This window comes from Protopterus annectens, chromosome 10.part0, assembly GCF_019279795.1.
Source record: "Protopterus annectens isolate FY-2018-M chromosome 10.part0, PAN1.0, whole genome shotgun sequence".
Taxonomy (NCBI): Eukaryota; Metazoa; Chordata; order Ceratodontiformes; family Protopteridae; genus Protopterus; species Protopterus annectens.
This window is the reverse complement of record NC_056744.1, coordinates 125,065,363-125,079,395: the sequence shown is the minus strand read 5'-3', so window position 1 is coordinate 125,079,395 and position 14,033 is coordinate 125,065,363. Positions and strand designations below refer to the sequence as shown.

At 46.3% G+C, this 14,033-nt stretch overlaps 1 protein-coding gene across 1 annotated transcript in view; it reads right to left on the bottom strand.

The window, feature by feature from the left end:
- Positions 1–14,033, bottom strand: part of HELZ (helicase with zinc finger) — a 3,197,037-nt gene that overhangs the window by 1,500,120 nt on the left and 1,682,884 nt on the right. The window contains exon 13 of the mRNA XM_044085095.1: positions 7,033–7,053. Coding sequence (XP_043941030.1) covers positions 7,033–7,053 — 21 coding nt within the window. The remainder of the gene's footprint in view (positions 1–7,032; positions 7,054–14,033) is intronic.

Genomic DNA, 14,033 nt, shown 5'->3' with positions numbered 1-14,033 from the left:
GCTAGAATAGGGAGGAGTAAGCCAAGTTATTAGGTTTGGATATTAGTTAATAAGGCTTTGTCAGAAGAGTGCAGACTCCCATTGTTTAAAAGTTAACAGAGAAGGATGACTTTTTATTACAAGGTGTTTTGGAGTGAAGATAAGTAATTTTGATTTGTTGAGGTTAAGGAATAGCTGGTTGGAGGTCAGCCAGTTTTTCACAGAAGAGAAAGATTCTTGACCCAGCTGTTGTAGGGAGTTGAGGTTTTCTGCTGAGCAGATGATGGTGGAATCATCTGTGTACTGTAGTAAGGTAGCATTCTCGTCTGTCAGGGTAAAGTCAATAACAAATATGACAAACAGGAGAGGACCAAGTATGGATCACTGTGGGACTTCAACTGATGGGAAGAAAAAAAAAAAGAGTTGTGTACTTACCCTAACTTCGATTCTGTGCTATCCAATGTCATTATTCATCACAGATGGGTCTTGGATCCTACCTCGGATCCCAGCTGGCAACTAATGGACAGATCCAGGGCTCATGCTCCTCCCCTTCCCATAATCCCCTGCTGACTTCTAACCCTCAGATCGAGTTTGCTGAACAAATAGGAGTACAGAAAATTCTGCGCAGGAAAAACAAACTATCCAAAATTGGAACCATCCCAGCTCTACCAAATCCCCAGAAGGGAGAGGTAAGGAGGGAGAGAACGTGATGAATAATGACAATGGATGGCACAGATTCCAAGTTATGTTAAGTACAGAACTCTGTCTGATGCTATCCATGTTATTATTCTTCACGGATGGCTCAGAATCCCCAGCTACTATGAGCCCTGGGTGGCCTCAAGGAAGGATATGCTGGAGCACAGAGGATCCAAAGGAAGCCCTGTTCTTAGGCACCAAATCCAACTTATAGTGCGAAACAAAGGTGTGGGGATTAGACCACATAGAAGCAGCACAAATCTCTTACAAGGAAAGTTTGGCTAAGAAGGCTGACAACATAGCCACAGATCTAGTAGAATGTGTTTTAACTGGTCTGGATAACTCCATATGCTTACTATCATAAACAAAGAAAATGCAACAAGCAATCCATCTGGAAAAAGTCCTTTTAGTAACCATCAAACCCTTTCTATTTTGAGAAAAGGCCACATACAGCTGGTCCAACTTCCGAAATTCCTCAGTCCTTTTCAGATAGAAACGTAATTGCCTATGAACATCTTAACAATGCAACATGTATTCTCCTTTGTTAGTGTAATTAGGAAAGAAACCAGAAGTTGTACTGATTGACTGAGGTTAGCTCCAAAGCCACTTTCGGAATGAACAAAGGATTTGACCTGAAGGACACCCTTGTCCTTGTGGAAGACCATAAATGGAGGTTTAATGCTTAGAGACTGCAGCTCCAAGACTCTTCTGGCAGAAGTAATGGCCACTAAAATGCTGTTTTCCAAGACAGAAACTTGACATTACAAGCAGCTGGTTTGAAGTGCTTTTGTTTCAAAGACTGTAGCACCAAGGTCAAATCCCATGGCAGGGAAGGATCTTTCATAGGTGTTCTAAGGAAGAAAAACTCCTTTAAGGGTTTGCACAGTTTTGGAGAGAAAGTAGGCTCCTCATTCATGTGCAAGTTAGGCATGACTGCTAACTGAAGCTTTATAGTGGAAAAACTTGCCCGAGCCTGAAAAAGAGAGGACAGAGAGTAAGATATTAGGAATCAGGGCCAAAAAGGGATCCAAATTACTCTGTTTAACCCAAACAGAAAACCTCTTCCATTTACTGGAATACACCTTCTTAGTAGATGGCTTTTGAGAGGCCAAAATAATGTTCCTCACTGGGGAAGGATGCCTGGACTGCTAAAGGATTACTGGAACTGGAGAAACCATGCAGTTAAATGAAGAGTCCAGAGATTGGAAGTGGAAGCCCACAGTGATGGGAAATGAGATCCAGAATGGGAGCCAATATCCAGGGCGGATACCACAGATGAGACCATAAAAGGGAGAACCAGTCCTGCCAAGACCAGAAGGGGGGGAATGAGAATGAGAGGGATCTTCAGGAGCCAAGTTTTCTGTAAAGACCTTGGGAATCACAGGAGGAGGATGATAAACACAGAGGAGTCCCAGCAGCCAATTGTGAATCAATAGTGTCCCTAGGTGATGTCCCTGCTACAGGGATCAGGGCAAAATAATTGCTGCATTTGCAGTTGACTGGGGAAGCAAAGAAATTGCACCACTGTTGACCCCAATGGTCGAATAACTGATTTGCTATGGACAGATTCAGGACCCACTTGTGGGGACTCGAGCTAGACTTGCTGAGCTGGTCAGCCAGCATGTTGGAACTGCTGGGAATAGGAAATGCTACAAGAAAGCGCCTGGAAGACATCGCCCATTCCCACACTCATAACCTCTCTGCATAGGGGATAAGACCATGTCCCCCCTTACTTTTTCATGTACCAGACCACCGCCATGTTGCCTGTTTGAAATGCTATGGTCCTTACAGGGAGGCACTCCTGAAAGGCTTGCAATGTTAGAAGGACTGCCCTCATCTCTAGGACGCTTATGTGCAATTTGGTCTCTATGGGGGACCATGTGCCTTGAACCATCCTGCCCTGAAAATGCCCCACCCCAACGGGAAGGAATCCGTGGTCACTGGGGCCTTGGATTGGGGATGACAAAAGGGCCTGCCTTAAATAAGATCCCATTTCTGAAGCTACCACTCAAGGTGATTTCTGCACACTTGAGAAATCTTGATGGTCATGGACATGGGGTGAATCCGAGTAGACTACTGAACTGCCAGGGTCCACTGCAGAACTTGCATGGGATACCTGTCGAGGAACTAATTGGATGGCAGCCACCATCTAACCTAACAGATTGTAGAATCAGATGGACTGATTAACTCTGTGTAATTGCAGTGCTGTAGTCTCCAATATCTTGTCCAAATGAACTCCGATAAACTCCAAATTTTGGCATGGAGAAAGGCTGGACTTGGGGAAACTGACTGTGATTCCCAAATGGTGAAAGAGATTGAGAGCATAAGAGGTGGCCATTGATAGCTGATGGCTCGTGGGGGCCATGAAGAGCCAATCGTCCAGGTACGGAAAGACCTGGAATCCTTGCAGCTGGAGATGGGCTGCCACCACTGACATACACTGACATACACTTGGTAATGACTGTGCCCTAACCAAAAGTGCAGGTGTCCCCTGGAGTGCCTGCAGATTTTGATATGATAGCACATGTCCTTGAGATCCACCGAGTACATCCAATCCTGATGCTCTGAAACCAGATGGATCGAAGAGGAGAGTGGAGTCTTGTGGGTGGAGAAAGAGATGACAAGCCCAACTCAATTTGGGCAATGAGGAAGATCCTAATCAGCCTATCCACATCCAAAGGTAACAGACATCTTGAGGATCTGCAGGATGCAGATGAATGGCATGACCTCGCTGGAGATCCTACCTTGGATCCGACAGATTTGTGGTCCCATGAAGTGAACCTGCTCTGATGTCTTGGATCTGATTTTCTGGAGGATCTGAAGGAGGACCTGTCTATGACTATTGGATCTGACAATGCACTCTGATCCGATGGTCTGGCAGGATCCAACAACTTGCACTGCATGCCAGATGGATCTGACAATGGGATCGGATCCAGAGAGGGCTTGCGCCTAGACAGATCAAAGTGTCCCCAAGGCACCAAGACCTCGGATCCAAGGGGCTGATCAGAGGCTCTTGGAGTAACAGCCCAGATCTGAAGCCACAGAGGCTGGACGCTGATCCAGGGATCTGCGATCCGACAGCCTCAGCTTTTTTGAGACTGGAGGAGACCCCTTGGAAGAACAGGGTGTCTCTTCCTGGAATCCTGAGAGGGCAGGAGATTCCGATGGCAGGGGCCACCCTGAGCCAAGCCCTTGAGAAGCAATTTGTTGCTGTGTTCCATAACCGTACTGGGATTAATTGTGGCACAAATGTCGCATTCAACCTCCAGGTGGGCCACTCCTAAACAGTAAAGACACTCCTCATGCAAGTCAGAATAAGGCATTTTCTGACCACACAACAAGTATCGCTTGAAATAATCAGAAGGTTTCTCAGCCATAATCAACACACGCACACACAATAAAAAGGAGAGCAAAGAAAAGGAGGTTTTCTTTTTTTTTCTTTTTAAAAGGAGAAAGGCTAGGAAGGGGACTACCTTGAAGTGAGTAATTAAGAGCTAACTCTAAGTCTATGGGACAGGAGGGGAGATAAACTAATTTAGAAATCCTAAAATACAAAAGGAGATAGAAAGCAGACAGAAAATAATCACTTATCTACTGAGAAGTCACCCAGGCTCGGATGCATCCAACACCTTCAACGGCAAATGAGATCTGGGGGTTAGAGGTCAGCAAAGGATAATGGGAAGGGGAGGAGCTTGAGCTCTGGACCTGTCCATTAGTTGCTGGCTTAGATCTGAGGTCGGATCCAAGACCCATACGTGATCAATAATGACAATGATAGAATCAGATAAAGAAGTTATGCACTCACCATGATGTTGCATCTGTGTTGTCCATTTTCAATCTTCCTCAACTATTGGATTTTGATCCGACTCTACCATTACGTTAGCAAGTGGCAACCAAAAAGCTCTCAAGCTCCTCCCTTACCCATACTGTACGAACCCCTAACATACCTCAGAGCTTGTCTGCTGTCTGAAATAAAGTAAGTACTACTATAAAATTCCTAATAAAACAAGCCATATCTGGACCTCAACATGGAGAGTGGTGTCCTTATAAAGTCTTGTTCTTACAGAAATCAATTGTGAAAAAGGTCGGGGGCTGGTGGGTGGGGAGTTGAAGAATGAAAATGGACAGCACAGATGGAACATTACAGTGAGTACATAATGTCTTTATCTGATGTTGTCAATTTTTATTCCATCCTCAACTGTTTGGAGACTGTCCTCAGTTACCTAAATTCCCAGATGGACTCTAAGGAAAGATATTTCTGAGCACAACTGAGCCAAAGGCTGCTTTTCCCCTTGAGACCAGATCCAATTTGTAATGAGATATACGGGTATGAGAACTGGTCAAGTTGTAGCTGCACATCTGTCGTCCATGGAAGCCCAAGATAGAAACACTGAAGCAGCAGCCATGGACCTAGTTGAAAGGGCTTTTAAAGGTCTTGGTAAGGATAGGCCCAATTTGATGCAGATAAATCATACGCAATTAATCAGCCATCTGTCTTTGCAACTCATTTGCCCAATTTAGAATCTGCAAAGAAAACAAATAACTGATCTGTCTTCCTAATTTCTTTTGTTCTATGCAAGTAAAAAAGTAACTGTCTGTAGATATCCAATAAATGCAACATATATTCACCTTTGTTCATAAATTTAAGAAAGAAGACTGGCAGGTTAATGGATTGATTAATATAGTATTCTGACACCACCTTACGAAGGAAAGAAGGATTCGTTCGTAATAAAACTATCATGAAAAATCAAGTGGGGATGTTTATAGGACAATGCCTGATGTTTTGAAATTCTTTAATCGAAGATAACCACTAGAAAAACAGTTTTCCAGGTCAGAAATTTAAGATTGCATTTTGCTGCTGGTTCAAATGAGGAATGAATTGAGGCCTGCAGTATCCCATTGTGGAGTATGGTCTTTATAGGAAGGCCTCTACAGGAGGGTACCTCTGAAAAAGCCTTACAAAGCTCAAATGAAACCAAGTAAGAATTTTCCAATCCAATATGAAAGCTGTAAATTGCTGCTAACTGAACTCTAATTGTTGAGGAGCTAGCTCCCTCATTAAAAACGGCTGCCAAAAAACTCAAGAAAGGAAAGTTGTGTAAAATCTTACCATAATCATAGATTGTCCCTCTCTTCCAAGCTGCAGTATTCTACAAGTGGGTTTACCCTTCTTCCTCTCCAGTTCTACCAGCCATTTTTTCAAAGATTTTCAGTCCCTCTAGGAGCATCTGACATGGCAGCAGGAATGTGGGCCATAAAAGTGACGTTTGCACGCACAAGCCCTCAGAACCTAAAAGAGGGCCCAGTTGGAGGCAGTCCTGTAAGGGCATAGCCTGTCCATTGTCACTCAGGAGAGCATGTGCAGTCTGACAACAGGGGAAAGTGGGAGGGAAGGAATACTACAACATGGAAGAGGAGGACATTTATGGCTATGGTAAGACTTTACACAACTTTCCTATGTTCTTCTTTTCCAATGTTGCAGTATTCCACATGTGGGTGAGTGCCAAAGCTTACTAAGGATTGGGGGGTGGCTTAGATAATGTTTCCAGGAAACCGTGTAGGATAGCCCTGGCAAACCCTGCCCTAGCCATGGAGATATGGTTTAATTTGTAGTGTTTGGTAAATGGTGTGCACTGAGGACCAAGTAGCTGCCTCAAGAATGGAGTTGGCGTCTAACCCCTTGAAAAAGGCTCCAGAAGAGGCCATTGCTCTGGTGGAATGGGTGTTAACATTGCCCTGTAAGGTCTTTCCATGGTGCAGGTAGCAGAAGTAAATGGTCCTGGAAATCCAGGCCGAGATGGTCTGTTTGCTCACAGCATTCCCCAGGGTTCTGGGGTGGAAGGAGACAAACAGTTGGTCAGAATTCCTAAAAGGTTTGGTATTATGAAGATAGAACCTAAGCTGTCTGTGGACTTCCAGGGAATGAAGTACTCTCTCACTATCCCCCTCCGGATTGAGGAAGACGGTGGGCAAGTGGATGACCTGGTTCAAGGATAGGTCATTCACTACTTTTGGAGTGAATGACGGGATAGTCCTGAGAGTCACCCTGTCCAGGTGGAAGATTAGAAATGGTGGTGTTGCCAACAGGGCTTGCAATTCTGAGACCCGTGTAGCTGAGGTCAGGACTACCAGTAAAACAGTCTTTCATGTGCAAAATTTTACGGGAGCTTTGCCTGTTGGCTCAAAGGGGGCAAGAGTGAGCTTTTCTAATACATAGTTAAGGTCTTGGGGATGGGAGGGTTTCCTGGACGGTCTCAAATGCAGTACCCCTTTGAGAAACAGTTTAACAGGGAGTCTGGATGCAAGGGGAGGCTCCAGAGGAAGGCAGGTATAGACAGCAGACAGATATGCTTTCACAGATGAGTATGACAGCCCTGTCTGCATGAGTTCACACTGATAAGACAGGATGAGAGGAATATCATTTTCCAGCGGTTCCAGATGTCTTTTTTGACACCAAATGGAAAACCTTTTCCATTTAGAGAGAGGATTTCCTTGTGTTAGGTTTTCTGGTCTCATGAAGGACAGTGGTTTTGCTTACGTAATCTGCCTAGATGTCCTCATTGTATAGATGTCTGAATGGGATCAGAATCCTATCAGCCACAGTGTGAGGTGCAAGGATTTCCACTGTGGGTGCATGAGTCCCCCTTGTTCTGTGTGAGCAGGTCCACTGAAGAAGGTAACTTGTGGTGACTGCCCTTGGACAGGTGAAGGAGTAGAAAGAACCAGTACTGTCTTGGCCAGCAAGGACTCACCAACAAGAGTTTGGGTGAGTCTTGCTGAATTCTCAGCAGGACGCTTTGTATTAGTGGGAAGGGGGGAACTGCATACAGGAATTTCCCGTTCCAGGTCATGGAGAAGGCATCTGTTGCTAATGCCTTGGGGTCTGGTATCCTGGTGAAGTAGCCAAAAAGCAAGCTGCCCATTTATGGAGGAGGCGAACAGGTTTATCTCTGGATTACCCCACTTGTGGACCACAGTAGGGAAAACAATGCAGCATCCATTCACAGTTGTTTGAGGTGGTTCTGCTTACGTAATCTGCCTAGATGTTGTGTAGGGTTGGAATGTAGGCTGCCTGGAGGGTGATCCCTTGTGTGGTAGCCATTTACCACATCTGCAGAGCTAGTCTGCACAGAAGGTAGAATTTGGTCCCCTCCCTGCTTATCGAGATACCACAAGACTGTGGGTGTTGTCTGTGAATATCTTTAGAGGGCCCTGCTCAAGGTATGGCTGGAAGGCCTGTAGAGCCAGAAGAATGGCCCTCATCATTCTTATGTTTATGTGGTCTTGTCTGAGTTTGTTTGTCCACAAACCTTGTACCTTCCTTGTCCCCAGAGTCACTCCCCAGCCCAGGTCCGAGGCATCTGTGTACATGGTTTGGGAGGGAGAGGCTGCTTGCAGAGGCAGACGGGGATTGTAGACTACCTGAGCCACCCACCATCTCAACTCATGATGTAGGCAGGGGAGCAAGGGAATCCTGAACTCCAGTGGGTGGAAGTGTTGGGTCCACACTGACCGGAGACCACTGAAGTTTCCTCATGTGCATCCTTGCTAGGGGCAACATGGGGATGGTAGCTACCATGTACCCTAGAAGTCTGAGAACTTGCCTTGCAGTCAATTCTTGTTGATTGTACAGCAGAGATGAGGTGGTTTTGAAAGGATACTATCTTTTCTGCTGGAAGAAAGGCCTTCATGAGGTCTGTTCTGATTCTGCAACCCAGGAAGACAAGTTCCTGTGTGGGGTTAAGTTGCGACTTTGGAAAATTGATCAAGAACCCTAGAGACTGCAGGATAACCAATAGATCCTGGGAATGGCTTTGAAGATTTTCCTTGTCTTTTGCCTGGACTAGGTCGTCATCTAGGTAAGGGAATATCTGAATTCACTTTTCCCTGCAGAAGGCGATGACCGGAGCGAGGCATTTTGTGAATATCCTGGGTGCACTAGAAAGCCCAAAGGGAAGGCATAGAACTGAAAGTGATATGGACTTGCCAGGAACCTCAGATATTTCCTGAAAGCGGGCTTTATAGGTATGTGAAGGTAGGCATCCTTTATGTCCAGGGTTACCATGAACCCTCGTGGAAGGATGAGTGGAAAGAGTGAGTAGACAGCATCCTGAAAGCAGGGACCTTTAGGACGGGGCTGAGGCTAGAGAGATCTGGAATAGAATCCTTTTCTTTTTGCTTGTGTCGGAACTGGTTCTATGGTGCCGTGAAGAAGGGTAGTTGACTGTGGGGGGGCTGTGGGATGCCAATACTTGATGGGGGAGTGATCCAAGACATGAAGTAGACGTCCAGTAGGATGGACAAGACCCATTTTCTGTGGTAATGAGTGACCATGCAGGGAGACAGGTGGAAAAAAGGGTAGATGGGGGTAATGGGGGCTGAAAATTTGTCCAGCAGACAGATAGTGCCTGCCCTATCAGGAAAGGGAAGGCTTTGGCTGGAAGACTGAGATGGCCTAGAATGAGGAGGCTGTGTTCTAGCAGGTCTTCTAGACCAGGGAGAATGAGGCCTGGAAGATTTCCAGATAAATTGGGTCTTGGACAGGTAGTTCCTCTGGAACTTGTGAACAGGCGAGACTAGTATATGTTTCAAGTACTGTAATTCTTTATATTTTTGTTGTGAAGACTTTAAGAGGTCAGCCACTTTTTTACCAAAGAGTGCTGAGTGGTCCAAAGGTGCATCCAGGAGTTTGGCCCTGAAGTCATCTGGGAGAGGCTGTAGTCGTAGCCATGAGTATCTTCTTAATACTGAAGCTGATGCAGCTGACCCGGTTGAGGCTTCAGCTGCATCATAGCTACGCCTCAGGGAGTGTCTATTCACTTGAGAGATGAGAGCCATCAAGGAAGACAGGGAGGCTTTGGCTGCACAGTCAAGGATGTTTTCTAACTCTTTAGAGGCTTTGTCCAGGAGAGCTAGAGAGTATTTGGTCATATGTGTTTGGTAGTTTGTGGCTCTAAATGAGAGGGTGGCCGAAGTATAAACTTTCTTTCCCAACCTCTCCATGGTCTTGCTGTCTTTATCAGCTGGGAGGATAGTAGTGGTAGGCAAGAGTTTGGAGGCCCTGTCCGTAGAGATGGCAATGGTAGCTGGGTCAGCCGGAGGGCACTTGGAGAAATTTCTCCACCTCAGGGACTTTATAGAATCTGTCTGCTCTCCGAGGAGCCGTTGGCTGAGAGTCTGGGCTAGTGGGGGCTGAGGAAAAAGCATCCAAAAAAGCAGGTTGGATGGGAGGAACAGCAGAAGGACTGAGGTGTCCATTTGGATATGATCATAGAAACTTTTCAGATCAGACATATCCGAGGATTGCCACTTAAAGTGGTCTTTCATTCTACTAATATTTTCACCAAATGTACCACTTTCTATAGGGGAGTCAGGTTCAACAGAGCCCTCCACAGGAGAACCATATCCCAAGGGGCATGAAATCTGGGAGGAGTAGGAAAGAGACTCTTAAAAGGAGTTACACAATTCTTCTTCCTCAAGGTGCTCTACCCTCCTTTCCTGGGTTGAAGGTCTGGGACTAAGGAGGGGAGGAGTAGTGGCAGAGGGTTCTGCTGAAGGCCTAAGGGCCATAAAGGCATTGAATAAGCTTTGGCTGAAGGCCTGCCAATCTAGCATGCTTTCAGAGGTAGGAGTGAGATGTCTTGTCTGTTTTTTCTTCAAGGGCCTAGCCGGAATCTGGCTTGGAATAGGCCTAGGGTCACTGACCGGGAGAGCGGAGGTGACGTCCTGTGAACTCTGACCGAAAGCTGGTTTCCCCCGGCGTCTAGAGAAGGCACTGGTAAATCCTCTGTGGATGTGTCTGCTCGAGACTTTGTGGCTTCCTCAGAGGTACCCACTATATCTGTATTGGCAGATGCCAGTTCCTCAGTCAAGCTAATGTCGGCTACAGACTGAGGTACTGCAGACAGAGGCGCAGTGGAAGTAGGCCGCGAGGACTTGGCCTTATTCCTAGGCGGCTCGGACAGGGCATCAGGTGCGGCCTCCATTCCTAATGCTAACTGTTAGAGGCGCTGATTCTCTAAGTACAGGTTTAGGGCCTGCAAACGGCATCGTAAGGTCTTCGGGACAAACGAATGACAAATGGCACAGCTCTCATGGTTGTGTTCCCTGCCTAGACAACAATGGTCATGCGTGCCTTTGTGGGGAATCTGCTGACCGCACTAGCACTTACCCTTACCAGATGACATTAGCAGACTATAATCAAAAACAAGTAGGACTGAAAGAATCCCCAACGGGGTATTTAACCGAGTCTTTTTTGATCTGAAGCAGAAGCACCCGACGTATGACTGGCAGCTGAAAAGTCTGAGGGCTGTTGCATGCAGACGTCACTTTTATGACCCATGTTCCTGCTACCACGTCAGACATCCGACGCACCTAGAGGGACTGAAAATCTTTGGAAACCTGGCCGGTAGAACTGGAGAGGAATAAGGGTAAACCCACATGTACAATACTGCAACATTGGAATAGAAGGACATCACTTTGTATGGGAGCTGAGAAAGGGTCACTGCGTTTGTGATGCCCCCAAAAAACAAACTTTTTCCATTTACTTCTGCAGTCTTTTTTGTCTAAACCTTATGGGAAGATAAAAGTACATGTCAGACAGGGGAAGTGAGCACCGGTTGTCTAGCTATTAAAGCAGTCTAAGAAACCATGCTTCGAGCCTGAGGTTTAAGATTTTCAGATGAGTCATGCCTGTCAGGTGAGACAGGAAGTCTGGAATCGGATCAAGAATCCAAGGTGGACAAAGTAGATGAGGCCAAAGGAAGGGGAACCAAATCTGCTGAGGCTGGTAAGATGCAATGAAATGACTTATCAGCCGGGCAGCTTTCTGCAGAATTTGGGAGTTAGGGGATAGGCACAGAGGAGACTGGGGATACAATCGTGGAACAGTGTCTCCTCTCAGTGATTCTCCCAGTAGAGGTATCAGGGCAAAGAAGCCACTGCACTTGCTGTTTTGGGCAGATACAAAATGATTACAAAGGCTGGCCCCATTGACAGAAAACTATTTCTGTCTCATCCAAGTTGAGACCACCAGTGAGGTAGTAAAATGGACCTGCTCAAATTGTATGCTATTATACTGTATTTCCCCTGAATGTGCATTGCTATCACAAAGTGGTTGGGAGAGCTCACAAACTGCCAAATTCAGGGCTTCCCGACATAAGGTATAAGAACTGTTTACCCATTGTTTATGTACCAGACTACTGAAATGTTTGTCTGTTAGTATCGCAACGGTCCTGAAATGTAGGGAGTCTAGAAGGAGTAGACTTATCTAAAGTAATGGTGTCGGAAGGTTCCTGGACACCGGTATCAGTAGGTAATTCAATGACCGACTTGGCCGGGGCCTCCAGGGCTGAGGTAGTCGGTTGTGCGGCCCGCGTGTGTCGGTCCTTGTCCTTCCGTTTTTTGACTAAATGCGAAGTCAGAGTCTCCGACGGCATTATATAAGCAAAACTAGCCCCAAAAAACTCCTCTGCAAACTCCGACCGACGTCTAAAAGTTTGTCGGTTGAAGGAAGCACAGGCTGAACAGGCCGAGACGTCGTGGTCTGGGCCTAGGCAGGGGAGGCAGTAAGAGTGGAAATCCTTATGAGGTATTTGTTTCCCACAGGTTAAACAATTATTAACTTTATCTGACATCGGCTGAGGCAAGAAAGAGTCCCCAACGGGGTACGTAGCTTTTTCGAAGTCTTCGGTAGCTGAATCACAGGAGCTGACCGACCGGCACTTGCAAACTGCTTCTGCTTCGGGCACCACGCGGCAAGAAAGACTGGGGAAGATGGTGTCGGCTGATGCTTTTATACCCCAGGCGCTCTGACGTTGGGGAAAGTGCGACATCAGCCGAGGCCAGACCCAGACTTTGGAATCCGGCAGACCGAAGGGCTGCCTGAGGCAGGACAACCCATATGTGAAGACTGCAGATGCATCCTTGAAGGACATCACAAGGGCGGCCTTGTAGGAGTTGTCCTGATTGAATCCACTAGCAAAGGTACCTTTTGCATGCCTGAGTTATTCTTACTTGGCCTGACATGCGCTGATAAAGAATCAATCATTGAGTTGACAACATCCACTGAGAAATACTCATATAAAATCTTGCTAGGGGACTAAAACTATGGCTCCTAACAATGACTCCAAAGCCTGAAGAATCAAGCGGGCTGAAACTGTGGTACTGTTAACTATTTTTCTGACCTGGAATCTAATAGTCTACACTCTTAAAAAGAGGAACAGAAGCTGTCAATGAAACAATGCTGAAAACTGCTCCTATGAATTCTATTGTTTGATGTGGTTGTAACTGTGATTTGTTGTAATTGATGGTTATCCCCAAAAGGGAGGATGTCTGGAGTACCTGATCTCTCACTGTTATTAGTAGATGCTTGGTCAGGGAAGTTATAAGCCAGTCGTCCAAGTATGGAAACACCCAGAATCCCTGCAGTCTCAAGTGAGCAGCTACCACTGCCAAGCATTTGTTGAACACCCTGGGGGTTGTGGTGAAGTCAAAGGCAGTACTCTAAATTAGTACTGACTGGCTCCCAGCCAGAAGTGTAAATACCTTCTGGACTGCTTGTAAACTTTTATGTGACAGAATGTATTCTGAAAGTCCATCGAGCACATCCAGTCATCCTTGCCTAGAAAAGCCAGAATAGACTAAACCGTGAGCATCCGAGACTGTGTGTCGAACTGCTTTGTTCAGTTCGCTGAGATCCAGAATTGATCTCCAGCCCCAAATACGGAGTAAGTACTGGATTTTATCTAGTCTGGTGGGACCTAATGGATGGCTCTTATCTACCAGCTTTTGTATTTCTAATCCTGCTGCTTTCCTCTGACTTGGTGGAATATCGGGAATTTTGCACAAAGGTGAAGGTGGAAGGGAAAAAAGAATTATATAATCTCTGGAAATAATCCTCTGTACCCACGTATCTTTTGTTAAATGCAGTCAGGCTGCCTTGTGCAGGGACAGATGCCCCACTCCCCCCGACTGCCTCCAGAGGTGGACAATCGCACCTCCTTTCAGGAGTGCTGGTAGGGATCTATTGGCGAAAACATCTCCGGACCCCTGGGTTTGTGGGCCACCTCTGCTGTGTGGGTGCCATCACCCAACTGAGTTCCCCACTCTGCCCGTGGGAGAACTACCTCCACGTGAATCTTGGAAAGGAACCCGGGACTCTGAGCCACATTTTTTCAACCTCCTCTGATTCCTACAGAAATATCTGAGATCTCAAGAAACGCATGCCCACTGCAGAGAGGTTCTTCCCATCTTTTTCACACCTGGAGAGTGTCTACAACTTTAGGGCCAAATTAAGTACTATCGTCAATGGGCTCACTAACGAACAAGGACTTGAAGGGCTCTGCAAAATCACACAA